This window comes from Oryctolagus cuniculus, chromosome 15 (genome assembly GCF_051225735.1).
Source record: "Oryctolagus cuniculus isolate XC-2025 breed Fujian yellow rabbit chromosome 15, ASM5122573v1, whole genome shotgun sequence".
NCBI lineage: Eukaryota > Metazoa > Chordata > Mammalia > Lagomorpha > Leporidae > Oryctolagus > Oryctolagus cuniculus.
Genome location: NC_142881.1, coordinates 64,348,129 through 64,363,935, shown reverse-complemented (window position 1 = coordinate 64,363,935; position 15,807 = coordinate 64,348,129). Strand labels below are relative to the sequence as shown.

Genomic DNA, 15,807 nt, shown 5'->3' with positions numbered 1-15,807 from the left:
GGACTGAGGCTTCGAATCTGATTCCTAAATGTGACCCTTAAGAAGTTGTGCTCTATAAATGCAGATGCAGGTATGGATCTTATATCTGCTATTGGCCATCTGGAAGGGGGAGTTGAGAGTAGAGTATAGAGACTGGAGTTGGACAGGTCAGTTGAAAAGAGTAAAGAGTGGCAACTTCTAAGATGTAAGCAATAGTTTATCTTCCTGACTCATTTTAGTTTAGCTTTTGTTTTGTTTTGTTTTCATTTGAATTAACCTGTTTGGCCTCCCTGGCTTCCATGAATGTTCCTTACAGCCAGAGCCAGCTATGTGCCTTGGACAGCACATGCATGGTCCATGCATTGCATTCCTGCTGCATATTTTGAGTTTTACTGCATATATTTGCTCATTTTTAGTTCAGTTTTATTCTTTTTATTTTTGTTCGTATTTTGTGTTCTGTTTCTGCTATATTTTCTTTTGCATTTTAGCTAAACTAAGACTTGCCCTGCATGGTGCCAGCTCTAGCACACACAGCAGAGCCCTAGTCGATAAGAAGTTGCAAATCAGTATTCGAAAAGCACGGAGCCTGCAGGATCGCATGCATCAGCAGCAGTCATCGCAGCAGCCGTCGCAGCCCTCAGCTTGCCTCCCCTCTCAGGGAGGGGCCTTCCCTCAGCTGACAAGGTAGTGCTTGGGAGCCATGTTAGTATATGGATGGCAGGGGAGGAAGTAACCGTGCGTGCTCTGTACAAGAGCTCTCATTGTCTTGGTGACTGTAGGGGGAGAGAGAAGAGCCCTCCGAAAAGATTTTCTTCTCTCAGGTGAGACATACAGTGAAAAACTCAATGCACTGCTGGTCCTTTGCTTAATAGTTTCCAGAAAGATGCAAAAAGTACAGCAGCATAAGTAGACCACTTGTCCAAATTTCCTGCAGGTGAGTTTGTCCTTGGACTTGTATAATAACACAGTGATTGTGCTTGTACATATTCTGTTCTTACATGTATCAATCTAGGCTACATTTGATGTTGCAATAGCAACCATGTCGTTTATTTTGGAATTTCAGTGCTTCTTGTCCCTTACAGAATCAGACAAAGTAGTCTTGCTCTGATTAAACCACAGAGAAAATACATGAAATTCCTTTTGCCTTGCTTCTTTATGGTCAAGGCTAAGAAAAAATCTCAGAAGCCACTGGTGTAGTTCCTACATTGTAGCCTTGGAATTTGGCTTTTATTTGGAATACATGAATTTAAGTAAAAATTATTTTTAGCTGTTAATGGGTTTGAGTAGTTCTCAAATATAAGAATAATTGAAAAAAATAAGAATAATAAAAGTTGCTAACAGTTTTTGAGCATTTGTCGAGTCCAATCATTTAGCTAAGTAAGCACTCTGGATGTTTTACTTCATTCTCATAATGCTAAACTTAAGAGATAGAGGCTATTATCTAGCATGTTTCACTTTAAGGAAAGTGAGGTTCAGAGAGGACAAGTAAGATATCCAAGTGGTAGAAGTGTGGAATTCATATCCAGGTCTGTTTGATATAAAATGCATTTCCTTATTCCTTCTGTAATATTGCCTTTTGTAATTAGGCTTCCCCTATATCATATTCTTCATGTTATAAGGGTGGCTGGGTGACTGTACCCACAAAAGTTTACAGTATGTAGATTGAATGTCTTACTCTAAATGTTTGGGATTAGAAGTATTTCAGAGTTTGGCATTTTTCAAATTTGGGAATATTTGCATAGTCTTTACTGGTTGAACATCCCTAATCTGAAAATCTAAAACTTGAGATGCTTCAAAATCTGAAACCTTTTTTTTTTTTTTGACAGGCTGAGTGGATAGTGAGAGAGAGAGACAGAGAGAAAGGTCTTCCTTTGCCGTTGGTTCACCCTCCAATGGCTGCCACGGCTGGCGCGCTGTGGCCTGCGCACCGTACTGATCCAAAGGCAGGAGCCAGGTACTTCTCCTGGTCTCCCATGGGGTGCAGGGCCCAAGCACTTGGGCCATCCTCCACTGCACTCCCGGGCCACAGCAGAGAGCTGGCCTGGAAGAGGGGCAACCAGGACAGAATCCGGCGCCCTGACCGGGACTAGAACCCAATGTGCCGGCACCACTAGGTGGAGGATTAGCCTATTGAGCCGCGGCGCTGACGAAACCTTTTGAATATTGACATGACACTCAAGCAATTTTAGATTTGGCAGCATTTCAGATTTTGGATTTTCAGGTTAGGGACGCTCAACCTGTGCTTTCATTCAAATGTAATTTACATATATATATATATTTAATTTAATTTATTTAAGATAGAGAGAGAGAGAGAGGCAGGTAGACAGAGATCTTCCATTTCACTTCTCAAATGCCCACAATAGCCAGGGTTGGGCCAAGCTGTAGTTAAGAACCAGAAACTCAATCTGGGTTTCCATGTGAGTGGCAGGGATCCCACTACTTGAGCCAACATCTGTTATTCTTCAGGGTGCACATTAGCAGGAAGCTAGAATTCGAAGGAGAGCCAGAATTTTAACCCAAGCACTCTAATACAGTGGATGTGGGTTCCAAATGGTACTTACCCACTGCACCTAACACATTCCCCTTGTTCAAATTTAGAAACTCGTTTTGTATATCAGCAGTTTAGGCAGCTAAACTCTTTACAGGAAAGTTACACCACTTGATATATGTGAATGATTGAAGTTTTATTTACATGCTTGTAACACTGAGTTTTTTATGTCAGAAATACAAAACAATTAGTAAGAAACCAACAAAATACAGTTAATTTCTTTTCTTTTCTTTTCTTTTTATTTTTTTTAACAGGCTGAGTTAGACAGTGAGAGAAAGAGAGACAGAGAGAAAGGTCTTCCTTTTCCATTGGTTCACTCTCCAAATGGCTGCTGCGGCCAGCGCGCTGCACCGATCCGGTGCCAGGAGCCAGGTGCTTCCTCCTGGTCTCCCAAGCACTTGGGCCATCCTCCACTGCCTTCCCGGGCCACAGCAGAGAGCTGGACTTGAAGAGGAGCAACCGGGACAGAATCCGGTGCCCCAACCGGGACTAGAACCTGGGGTGCCGGCACCGCAGGTCGAGGAATAGCCTATTGAGCCACGGCGCTGGCCATATACAGTTAATTTCTATTTCTACTCCTAAATCTTAAGATAATTGTAGTATATTATTTTGAGGAAACATCTCAGGGAATAATACAGTCTTGTCCAAATTATGAAAACACATTAGAAATGGTTGATTTCTATGTAATTTCCTGAGCCCATATCACCCTGTATTCTCTAAATGTGGCCTTTTGGTGCCTTTGGCTGGGCCACCTCTCAGGATCCTTCAGGTAGGAGGACTTCCCTGCCTGTACAGCATCCTGGAGTTTTGTTGTTTGTTATGTGTGTTTTCATGCTTTGCTTACTGTCTATGTCATCTGCTTGTGGGTTTAACAATTTATATTATTTTTTTTTTAATTTGCAGGTAGAATGTGATTAGACTGCACTGTACTGTGCGACTTTGTTGATAGCATTTGATAAAAAAGGATTAATATTACCTCTTCACCTGGGTGGGGCTGACCGTGTGTCTTTTGTGAACCTCTGAATGGTTGACACTTGTGCTTGTCTCTCTATTTATTTTTAACCATTCTCTCTAAGGATAGCTAGAAATGGAAATGGAATGAACAGTTCCTTTTGAAAGTGTTCTTGTCAATCAAGGCAGCTTCTGACTGGATCTCTCAATTTGTTTCAGTGAACAGCCTATCCCGCTCCAAGTATTGTTAAGCCCAGAGGCCCACTTGGAATCCCACACGGATACAGAGTTTGGGGCCAGTTCTTTCTTCCACTCATCTGCTTCCTGCCATGAGCCACGCTCATCACTATTCCCAGAATCACTTGCGCCATCTTCCCCACAGCACAATTCTCCCAGTAGATCTGCCTCAAAGATTCTGACTTCAGTTGAGGTGGACAGTATTGACCACTCTGCATTCCATAGGCAGGGTTTACCCAAACCAGCAGAGAGGACAGAGAAGAATTCTCATGGTTGGGTGCCGTTGGATGCCTCAGAGGGTAAGCCGCAAGGCCACAGGGATGATGGCAACTGCAGCAAGTTCCCTCCACCAGAAGGAAGAGGCATTGCTCAAGAACAGTTGCTCCAAGAAAAGAGAGATTCTGCTGACCCATCCCTGGTGATGCCAGGGTCATACCCAACTGGAATAGCCACCTCTGAGAGAGAGGTACATGCTCCAAACTGTAGCTCTTCAAGTTCATCAGCTCAGCCCAGCCTTCCCCCATATAGGGCCTGCCATCCCATAATGCCTGCTTCGTCTTCATCTGTGCTTCATTCTCCTGATACTGTGCAGAAAACTAACCAATGCCTCCAAACCCAAAGCCCCCAAACGTCACTGACTTCAAAAGTGGACAGAGGCAGCGAGGAGCCCTATAGGCCAGACTTTCCCAGCAAAAAGGGACTTGTCCGTTCTCTGGCGGAGCAGTTCCAGAGGATGCAAGGTACCTCTACGAGGGACAGTCCAGGTTCCCAGGACAGACATTTGCCAAACAGTCTAAGGAAGAACTCTTCTCCCTCTAACTTTAAGCCTCCTGTCCTACAGGATCAAGGGAAAGGTCATTGTCTTTGGGCAAAACAGCAGCCCTCTGTGGATGGAAGAGACAGGCTGCCTTCCTGGGAAGACCCTAATGACCATCCTCTTCTTGCCATGAACTCTGGACTGTCTAATGGTGAAACTTCTGGGAGAGGACAGCCCAGGTTGGTAGAGCCATCTGTATACCAAGGAAAGCTGTCCCAAGTAAGAGAAGCTAGGCCTAAGGAGGTGGGCAGCAGTATCGACTTGGGGACTTCCTTGCCTCTGGATTCCTGGGTGAACGTCACTAGACTCTGTGATTCTCAGCTTGAACATGGGGTTCCTGGGCCAGGAATTAGGTCCTCCCCCCACAATTCCCATACCTGTGTAACCTATTCAGAGAGAAATCATATCCTTTTGCATCCACATTGGAACCAAGACACAGAGCAGGAGACCTCAGAATTGGAGTCTCTCTACCAGGCCAGTCTGCGGGCTTCTCAAGCTGGATGTTCTGGATGGGGGCAGGAGGATGTGCCCTGGCACCCCCTTAGCCAAATAGGTAAGATTTCGGCCAGGGTTGGGGAGGAGTAGATGCCAACATACAAGCTCAAAGTAGGATGACAAAATCAGAAGAGGAGTAGTATTCTATACTATATTTCTAGTTAAGAAAGAAGTAGTAGAACTTCTGACTTTATTCAGAAGTTACTCAGAAAGTCTTCAGGACAAGAACTAGATGTTTTTCGAACCAGAGTGTGGGAATAGGGGACCAATTCCTTCCTTCTAAAAAAGCATGGAACACTAAATATTTGTTTGTGGCTTCTCCAGTATTCAGTGCTAAAGAATGGTTTATAGGTTTATAGGTCTTTGAGAGTGACTAGCAAGAGATGGGGGATGGAGGAGAGTCTGAGAGAAAAAAAGTCATTCTTCTGTGGCTTAGGAACTGAACTAATCCCAAGATCACCCTTCAAGTTCACCTTGCAACAAGGGTGTCCACACTGAACCAAGTCTCCAGTGGGGCATTTCCAGACTACACTGAGTTAAGCCAGCCCTGCAATGCTAGCATCCCATCTGAGTGTGGTTTTAAGTTCTAGTTGCTCTAATTCTGATCTAGCTCCCTAATGTACCTGTGAAAGCAGCAGAATATGACCCACATGCTTGGTCCTTCAGCTACCCATGTAGAAGACCCGGATAGAGTTCTGGGATCTTGGCATTGGCTTGGTCCAGTTCCGGCCATTGTGTTCATTTTGGGAGTAAACCAGTAGATGGAAAAACCTCTCTCTGTCTCTTGTCTTCCCCTTTCTCTCTCTGTAACTCTGCCTTTCAAATTAATAAATCTTTTTTAAAAATAGTAATGAATATACAAAATAATACTTTGCAATATTGAATTAGTTGAATGTTAAACATTGTGTGTGTGTATATATATTTCTTCTTCTTCTTTTTTTTTTTTTAAGTTTGAGACATCATACTTAGTTCATTTGAAAAAGGGGCAGCTCCCATCTGCTGGTTCATTCCCTCAATTGCTTGCAATAGCCATTAGTGGGCAAGGATGAAGCTGGGAGCTTGGAACTCAATCTGGTTCTCCCAGACTGGGTGACAAGGACCCAACTATTTGAATCATTACCTACTGTCTTCCAGGTTGTGCATTAGCAAGAAGCATTACTGTATGGGCGGAGCTCTCCCCAAGTAACATCTTAACTGCTAGGCCAAGCACCCACCCCAGATATTATGTTTTAGAAAAAAAAGCCAAAATAACCTTAAAATAGATTACTCCAAATAGGAACATTTTTTCACTGTAGATAGCTTTAAAACCACATAAAATATAAGAAAAATAAAATATAAAATATAAGAAAAATCATTGATAAATTCAATATTTTCATGTTTACACTTGGTTTTGATTTCTATATATTTCTATAATTGAATATTTAAATTGTTCACAATTTTTTTATATTGTAGCACTGTGAGGAATATCTTTGCATTTGTGTTTTGCCGGGTCTGATTATCTCTAGAATGAATTTTTTTTAAGGATTTATTTATTTATTTGAAAGTCAGAGTTACACAGAGAGAGAAGGAGAGGCAGAGAGAGAGAGAGAGAGAGAGGTCTTACGTACACTCGTTCACTCCCCAATTGACCATAATGGCTGGAGCTGCACCAATCCAAAGCCAGGAGCCAGGAGCTTCTTCCGGGTTTCCCACGCAGGTGCAGGGGCCCAAGGAGTTAGGCTATCTTCTAGTGCTTTCCCAGGCCATCTTCTAGTGCTTTCCCAGGCCATAGCAGAGAGCTGGATTGGAAATGGAGCATCTTGGACTTGAACCAGTACCCATATGGGATGCTGGCTCAACACCAGCCCATAATGAACTTTTAAAAAGAGATGAGTGTTTGGCATGGTGGTTAATTCACTGCTTAGGACTCCTGCATCCCGTAGTGGCATGCCTTGTTTGAGTCCTGACTTTTCAGCTTCCAATCCAGCTTCCTATTGATGCGCACCCTGGAGGCATCAGATGCTGGCTGAAGTACTTGGGTCCCTGATACCACGTGTGATACTTATATTAAATTCCACCTTCCTGGCTTTGGCTTGACCAATCCCTGGGTGTTCCAGGCCCTTGGAAGACGGGGGTGAACTGACAATTGGAAAAGTTCTCTCTGTCTTTCAGAGAAGATGAAAATAAATAATAAAACTTAAAAAAAATTAGAAGTCCAATAACTAGATGAAGGTTATAAACTTTTAAAAATCCATTGATACAGACTGGCAAATTAGTCTCAAGATTATATTTAAGAAAACAGTGTGAAAGAATGTCTACAAACCGTTATTTTTTTACTTAATAGTGAACATAAACTGATTTTAAGAAGCTACCTAGAGGGGCTGGTGCTGTGGTGCAGTAGGTTACAAGCCCTGGCCTGAAGCGCCAGTATCCCATATGAGCACCGGTTCTAGTCCCAGCTGCTCCTTTTCCGATCCAGCTCTCTGCTATGGCCTGGGATGGCAGTAGAAGATGGCCCAAGTCCTTGGGCCTCTGCACCTGTGTGGGAGACCCGGAAGAAGCTCCTGGCTTCGGATTGGCACAGCTCCAGCCATTGCGGCCATCTGGGGAGTGAACCAGCAGATGGAAGACCTGTCTCTACCTCTCTCTGAAACTCTGTCTTTAAAAAAAAAAAAAAAAAAAAAAAAAAAAAAACCAGAATCTAGGCTGGCGCCGCGACTCACTAGACTAATCCTCCGCCTTGTGGCGCTGGCACACCGGGTTCTAGTCCCGGTCGGGGCGCCGGATTCTTTCCCGGTTGCCCCTCTTCCAGGCCAGCTCTCTGCTGTGGCCAGGGAGTACAGTGGAGGATGGCCCAAGTGCTTGGGCCCTGCACCCCATGGGAGACCAGGATAAGTACCTGGCTCCTGCCATCGGATCAGTGCGGTGCACCGGCCTTTGGAGGGTGAACCAACGGCAAAAGAAGACCTTTCTCTCTGTCTCTCTCTCTCACTGTCCACTCTGCCTGTCAAAAAAAAAAAAAAAAAAAAAAAAAAAAAAAAAGAAAAGAAAAGAAAAAGAAAAAGAAAAAAAAAAGAATCTACCTGTAGTGCATTTTTGGCTTAGTGAGTAAGATGCCTGAACCCTAAACCAGAGTGCCTGAGTTTTAATTCCTGGCTCCAGCTTCCAAGTTGTTAATAAATACTGGGAAGGGTATTACAATATTTTCTTTTACTCCTTACTTTTTAATGTATTTGAAAGTTTCTATAACAAGAGTTATTTTTCCTTTTTTAAGTAGATATCTATAGGGTGATATCTGTAAGTAAAATGTCTGCCCAACTTCAACATACTATGAAATTCAGAATAGATCAACAGCACAGATTATGTAATTCTTTGGTAACTATAATCATGTCAAATTTAATATAGCAACAAAATATAACATACTGGGGCCAGTGTTGGGCCACTGTTTGCAATACTGTATTCCATACTGGAATACCTGTCTGAGTTCTAGCCACCCCCTTTCTGATCCAGCTTCCTAATCATGTGCCTAAAAAGGCAGTGAATGTGGCCCCTGCCATCCATGTGGGAGGTCAGGATGGAGATCTTTTCTCCTGGCTTTGGCCTGGCTCCCCCAGGCTATTCCAGCCATTTGGGGGAGTGAACCAGTGAGTGAAAGAAAGATCTTGATCTCTCTCTCTCTTTCCCTCCCTCTCTCTGTCATTCTGCCTTTCAATAAATACATGAATAAAACTTTTAAGAAATACTGTGTGATTCCATTTACATTTATCTGAAATTTCCAAAACAGGCAAATATATAGAGTCAGAAAATAGATTACTAGTTGCCTGAAGCAGAGAAGAAGAGTAGAGAAAAATGAGGAATATCTGCTAATGGATATAGAATTTCTGAGGTAATGAAAGTACTTCAAAACTGATTGTGGTGATGTATCAAAAATCATTTATTGTATATTTTATATAGCTTTTTATAGATGACATGCATGGCACTGAAAATATAAAGCTTCGTTCCTTTTTTTTTCTAAAGATTTATTTATTTATTTGAAAGTCAGAATTACACGGAGAGAGGAGAGGCCAGAGAGAGAGGTCTTCCATCCGATGGTTCACTCTCCAGTTGGCCACAATGGTCAGAGCTGCGCCAATCCAAAGCCAGGAGCCAGGAGCTTCTTCCAGGTCTCCCATGCAGGTGCAGGGGCCCAAGGACTTGGGCCATCCTCTACTGCTTCCCCAGGCCATAGCAGAGAGCTGGATCAGAAGTGGAGCAGCTGGGTCTTGAACTGGCGCCCACATGGGATGCCAGCACTTCGGGCTAAGGCATTAACCCGCTGCGTCACAGTGCTGGCCCCTTTCTGTCTTTCTTAGAAAGAACTCCCATTTTCTGATTAACTCTCCCAGGTGACCACAACGGCTAGGGCTGGGCCAGGCTGAACCCAGGAGCCTAGAACTCTACCTGCATTTCCCACATAGGTGCAGGAGCCCAAGGACTTGGGTAACCTGCTGCCTTTCCAGGAGCATTAGCCAGGGAACTGGATCAGAAGTAGAGCAGCCAGTACTCAAACTGGCAGCCATATTGAATGCTGGCACAGGCAGACAGCTGTAATTGTTAAAACTTACTCTATATAAGGCCGGCGCTGCGGCTCACTAGGCTAATCCTCCGCCTTGCGGCACCGGCACACCGGGTTCTAGTCCCGGTCGGGGTGCCGGATTCTGTCCCGGTTGCCCCCTCTTCCAGGCCAGCTCTCTGCTGTGGCCTAGGAGTGCAGAGGAGGATGGCCCAGGTGCTTGGGCCCTGCACCCGCATGGGAGATCAGGATAAGTACCTGACTCCTGCCATCAGATCAGCGTGGTGTGCAGGCCGCAGCACGCCAGCCGCAGCAGCCATTGGAGGGTGAACCAACGGCAAAGGAAGACCTTTCTCTCTGTCTCTCTCTCTCTCACTGTCCACTCTGCCTGTCAAAAAAAAAAAAAAAACAAAACTTACTCTATATAGTCATCTGAGGAGAGGCTAAAAAATTATGTTTAGAGATGTATGTAAAAGGAAACTAGCATAGTGCTATTTTTATTATAACTAAATGTCCTGTCTCTTTTTCTTCACTTCAGTCTCTACCTTTTATCTCTTGTCTCCCCAGATAATAATATAGTGTGTATACCTCTATATTTTTCTGCTCATATAACACTGTATAGACTTAAATATACACATATAATTTTTTGCTTGGAGGTTGTATTGTAGATCATCTTTTTTTAATTTACCAGTATTTCATGAAAATCCCTCTGAGTCATCTTGTTTAATTCAGTTTATTCTTTGTTAAAAAAATTTTTTTTTTATTTTTGACAGGCAGAGTGGACAGTGAGAGAGAGACAGAGAGAGACAGAGAGAAAAGTCTTCCTTTAACGTTGGTTCACCCTACAATGGCCATTGCGGCCGGCGCACCGCACTGATCCAAAGCCAGGAGCCAGGTGCTTCTCCTGGTCTCCCATGCAGATGTAGGGCCCAAGCACTTGAGCCATCCTCCACTGCACTCCTGGGCCACAGCAGAGAGCTGGACAGGAAGAGGGGCAACCGGGACAGAATCCGGTGCCCCACCGGGACTAGAACCCGGTGTGCCGGCGCCGCAAGGTGGAGGATTAGCCTAGTGAGCCGCGGTGCCGGCCTAAAAAATTTTTTTTTCTTATTTGGAAGTCAGTTGTAGAGAGAGAGAGAGGGAGAGGCAGAGAAAGAAAGGTCTTTCATCTACTGGTTCACTGTCCAAGTGACTGCAATGGCCAGGGTTGAGCCAGACTGAAGCCAGGAGTCAGGAGCTTCATCCGGGTCTCCTAAGTGGGTGGCAGAGGCCCAAGCAGCTGGGCTATTATCCGCTGCTTTTCTCAGGCCATTAGCAGGGAGCTGGGTCGGAGTGGAGCAGCTGGGACATGAACTAGCACCCACATGGGGTGACAGCATGACAGGCAGCAGCTTTACCCACTATGCCACAAGACTGGCCCCTAGTTTGTTCTTCTTTATTTTTGTTTGATTTTCAAAAAAAGATATATTTATTTATTTGAAAGATAGAGTTAGAGAGGCACAGGCAGAGAGAGAGAAACAGGTCTTCCATCCCTGGTTCACTCCCCAAATGGTCACAGTGGCTGGAGCTGGGCTGATCCAAAGCCAGAAGCCAGGAGCTTCCTCCTCCTGGTCTCCCACATAGGTGCATGGGCCAAAGAGTTGGACCGTCTTCTACTGCTATCCCAGGCCACAGCAGAGAGCTAGATCGCAAGTGGAGTAGCTGGGACTCAAACTGTCGCCCATTTGGAATACTAGCACTACAGGTGGTGGTTTTACCTGCTATGCCCCAGTAGCTGGCCCCAGTTTATTCATTTTAAAGTGGCTGAGCAATATTTGATATTGAGGATGTTGTAAGGTCTTTAGCCATTCTGCTACAGATGACTATTACTTTATTTCTAGTTCTTGGCAACTACAAACAATGCAAGAAGAAAACAACATTTTAGATATATGGTACAAACTGGTATTTTTTCTTTTTCCCAAGAGTAGAATTATTGGGTAAGAAGGTAAATATATTTTCAATTAAAAAGTATATTTGAGGGGGCTGGCACCATGGCGCAGTGGGTTAGCGCCATGACCTGAAGCACCAGCATCCCATATGGGCACCGGTTTGAGTCCCGGCTACTCCACTTCCCATCCAGCTCTCTGCTATGGCCTGGGAAAACAGTGTAAGATGGCCCAGGTCCTTGGGCCCCTGCACCCACATGGGAGATATGGAAGAGGCTCCTGGCTCCTGGCTTTGGATTGACTTCGGATTCGCTCTGGTCATTGCGGCCAATGGAGAGTGAAGCAGCAGATGGAAGACCTCTCTCTTTCTGCCTCTCTCTCTCTCTCTGTGTAACTCTGAATTTCAAATAAATAAGTAAATCTTTAAAAAAAAAAGGTATATTTGAGCCGGCGCCATGGCTCACTAGGCTAATCCTCCACCTTGCGGCGCCGGCACACCGGGTTCTAGTCCTGGTCGGGGCGCCGGATTCTGTCCCGGTTGCCCCTCTTCAAGGCCAGCTCTCTGATGTGGCCAGGGAGTGCAGTGGAGGATGGCCCAAGTGCTTGGGCCCTGCACCCCATGGGAGACCAGGATAAGTACCTGGCTCCTGCCATCGGATCAGCGCGGCGGCCATTGGAGTGTGAACCAACAGCAAAGGAAGACCTTTCTCTCTGTCTCTCTCTCTCTCTCACTGTCCACTCTGCCTGTCAAAAAAAAAAAAAAAAAGTATATTTGATAGGCAGAGTTACAGAGATAGGGGGAGAATCACAGAATGAGAGAAAGATCATCCACTGTTGATTCACTCCCTAAATGGCCACAACAGCTAGGCTTGGACCAGGCCAGAGCCAAGAACTGCGTCTGAGTCTTCCATGGCCAATCTCCTGCTGCATTCCCAGGTGCATTTGCTGGGAGCTGGATTGGAAGCAGAGCAGATTGGACTTGAACCGACATTCCCATATCGGATGCCTGTGTTATAAGCAGCACCGTAACCCCCTGCTAGCTCTTTCAATTCTTTTTTGTTCTTTAATTTTTGTTTATTTTCATTTTACTTGAAATGCAGAGAGAAACAGAGACAGAGAGAAATCTTCCATCCACTGGTTCATTTTCAGTTGCCTATAGCAGCCAGAACTGGGCCAGGAGCGTGGAACTTGTTCTGAATCTTACTCTTGGATGGCAGAGACCCAGATCCTTGAGCCATTGTCTACTGCCTCCCAGGGTATACACTAGTAGGAAGGTGGATTAGAAGCAGAGGAGCCTGGACTCAAACCACACACTCCAATATGAGATGTAGGCATCACTTGGGAAATCTTAACTGCTGTGCCAAACAACTGACCCAAATATATTTTCAATTCTTTTTTAAAAAATGATTTATTTATTTCTTTGAAAAGCAGAGTTACAGAGAGGCAGAGAGAGAGAAAGAGAGAGAGAGAGAGAGAGAGAGAGATGTCTTCCATCTGATTGATTACCCAAATGGCCACGACAGCCATAGTTGCATTGATCCAAAGCCAGGAGCCAGGAGTTTCTTCCAAATCTCCTACACGGATGCAGGGGCCAAGGACTTGGGCCATCTTCTACTGCTTTCCCAAGCCATAGCAGAGAGCTGTATCGGAAGATGAGCAGCCAGGACTCGGTGCCCATATGGGATGCCAGTGCTTCAGACCAGGGCATTAACCCACTGTGCCACAGTGCTGGTCCCAGCCACTATATTTTCAATTCTAATGGAGATTTCTAGTTTGCTTTTTAGGAAGTGTATAACACACAAATGTCCCAGGATATTATCTCATACTTTTTTAGGAGACTTATAAAAAATTAAGATTCCCAAATCTGATAAAGCTTTGATTCAGGTCTGTGGTGAAATCCAGAAAGCTTTATGTTTTAAGTTTTGTTTTATTTATTAATCAGAAAGCAGAGAGAGAGCAATCTTCCATCTGCTAGTTCACTCCCCAAATGGCCACAACAGGCAGGGCTGGTGCAGGCCGAATCCAGGAGCAAGGAACTCCTTTTGGGCCTCCCATATAGGTGGCAGGAACCCATCTTCTGCTGTATTCCCAGGCACTTTAGAGGGAGCTGCATCAGAAACAGAACAGTGAGGACTCAAACCAGCACTCTGATATGAGGTGCTGGTGTCACAAGTGGCAGCTTAATCTGCTGTGCCACAACATTGACCTCAGAAACTGTAATTTTTTTTTTTTTTTTTGACAGGCAGAGTGGACAGTGAGAGAGAGACAGAGAGAAAGGTCTTCCTTTGCCGTTGGTTCACCCTCCAACCGCGCTGATCCGAAGGCAGAAGCCAGGTGCTTCTCCTGGTCTCCCATGGAGTGCAGGGCCCAAGCACTTGGGCCATCCTCCACTGTACTCCCTGGCCACAGCAGAGAGCTGGCCTGGAAGAGGGGCAACCGGGACAGAATCTGGTGCCCCCACTGGGACTAGAACCCCGTGTGCTGGCGCCACTAGGCGGAGGATTAGCCTGTTGAGCCGTGGTGCCGGCCAGAAACTGTAATTTTTAAAATTTACAGATGAATCTGAGTTGGTATTGTAACCACCACCTTTGAACACTAGAAAGCTGCTGAAAATAGCTGATCTTTAATACTTATATCAGAAATATTATGCTTTAGCCAGATATATATGAGGGAACTTCAAAACATTCATGGAAAGTGCACATTATCTTTAATTACATTTTCCACAAACTTTTTGAAATACCATCATATATTACAATCTAAGTATCAGATCAAGACATGAATTGGAGGGGCTGGCATTGTGGCATAATGTGTTAACTTGCTGCTCATGATCCCAGCTCCCAGCATTCCACAGAGTGCTGGTTTAAGACCCAGCTGTTCTGCTTCCAATCCAACTTCTTGACAATGTGCCTGGGAAGGCAACTGAGGATGGCTCAAGTGCTTGGATCCCTGGCATGATGGCTCCTGGCTTTGACCTGGTCCAAACTTGCTGTTACAGACATTTTGGGAGTGAACCAGTAGATGAAAGATCTCTCTATTTTCTTTCTCTTTCTTTCTTTCTTTCTTTCTTTCTTTCTTTCTTTCTTTCTTTCTTTCTTTCTTTCTTTCTTTTTATTTACTTATTTATTTTGTAAGAGTTACAGAGAGAAAGGGAGAGACGAAGGGATTGTCCTTCCACGGTTCACTCCCCAAATGGCTGCAACAGCCAATGCTGGTCCAGGTGGAAGCCAGGAGCTTCTTTCGGATCTCTCACTTGGGTGGCAGAGGCCCAAACACCTGGGCTATGTTCCACTGCTTTTCCCAGGATATTACCAGGGAGCTGGATCAGAAGTGGAATAGCTGGGACACAAATTGGTGCCCATATAGGTTGCTGGCATCATAGGTGGTAGCTTTACCCACTACGCTACTATGCTAGCTTCTAATCTCTGTCTTTTTTTCACTCTCTGCCTGTCTCTCTGATGCTCTGTCTTTCAAATAAAGAAATAAATCTTAGAGATCTCGGAGAGAGAGAAAGAGAAGGGGGGGGAGGGAGGGAGAGAGATGTATTGGCTATGGACGTACACTCAGTATGTTGAATGTAGGTCAAGGACATGTACAGTTTCAGAATGGGAGACTTCATTAGTTGGACTGGGGATAGCCTTTTGGGGGTCAATATCCAGTTTAGAGCAGCTTTTTGAACAATCTAGAAATATTTCCAGGAAGACATAGCATTTAGTGGTTGTTTGGAATTTAAGTGATTGAGGGAAACAGGGGAAATAAGAGTATTACACATGTAAAATATTCCTGAAGAAGTCTTGTGTATAAAAGGAGGTTATCAGATGATGAAGATACTGTGAGATGATGAAGAGTACTGTGCTATAAACTGAGTTGGATTTTAATTCTGGTTAAGCTACTAGCTACCTGTCAGGCCCTAGAACTCATTTTCTTGGTTTATAAGATGAGGAGGTTTGGTTCATAATTACTGTGTTCATTTTGATTCTGAGCTAGACTGGATGTAATTGTTTCCTTTGTCACTACAGATACTCTAGAAAATCACCATGTCAGGGAGTTCCCTCTGTACGTATTATAGGTCTTAGGCCCAAGTCTGGCAGGAGTTGATTATGCTTAGAAAAATAAAATGAGGTGAGATGGGGACATTGAACCATCTGTCCAAAGAGCCTCTTGTCTACAGAGTTCTTCAAAGGCTGTAAATTATCCCATATTCTGAAAATCTTGTTTGTAAGTTCTGGAAATGTGTCCTCTATTGGGTTCAGGAATGCATATTTGCTATTTAATGAAACAGGAACTTCTGAGTCTGTGCTGCTATGCTCAGAGTTAATACCCCAGC

At 44.5% G+C, this 15,807-nt stretch overlaps 1 protein-coding gene across 50 annotated transcripts in view; it reads left to right on the top strand.

Moving 5' to 3' along the window:
- USP54 (ubiquitin specific peptidase 54) overlaps positions 1-15,807 on the top strand; it is a 148,071-nt gene that overhangs the window by 120,894 nt on the left and 11,370 nt on the right. For 34 of the 50 annotated variants that reach the window (XM_089313451.1, XM_070057816.2, XM_070057814.2 and 31 more), the window contains 2 exons: positions 468-663; positions 3,698-5,085. In XM_089313451.1, coding sequence (XP_089169577.1) covers positions 468-663; positions 3,698-5,085 — 1,584 coding nt within the window. The remainder of the gene's footprint in view (positions 1-467; positions 664-3,697; positions 5,086-15,807) is intronic. The other 16 variants (XR_016220956.1, XR_016220957.1, XR_016220950.1 and 13 more) reach the window with 1 other exon arrangement.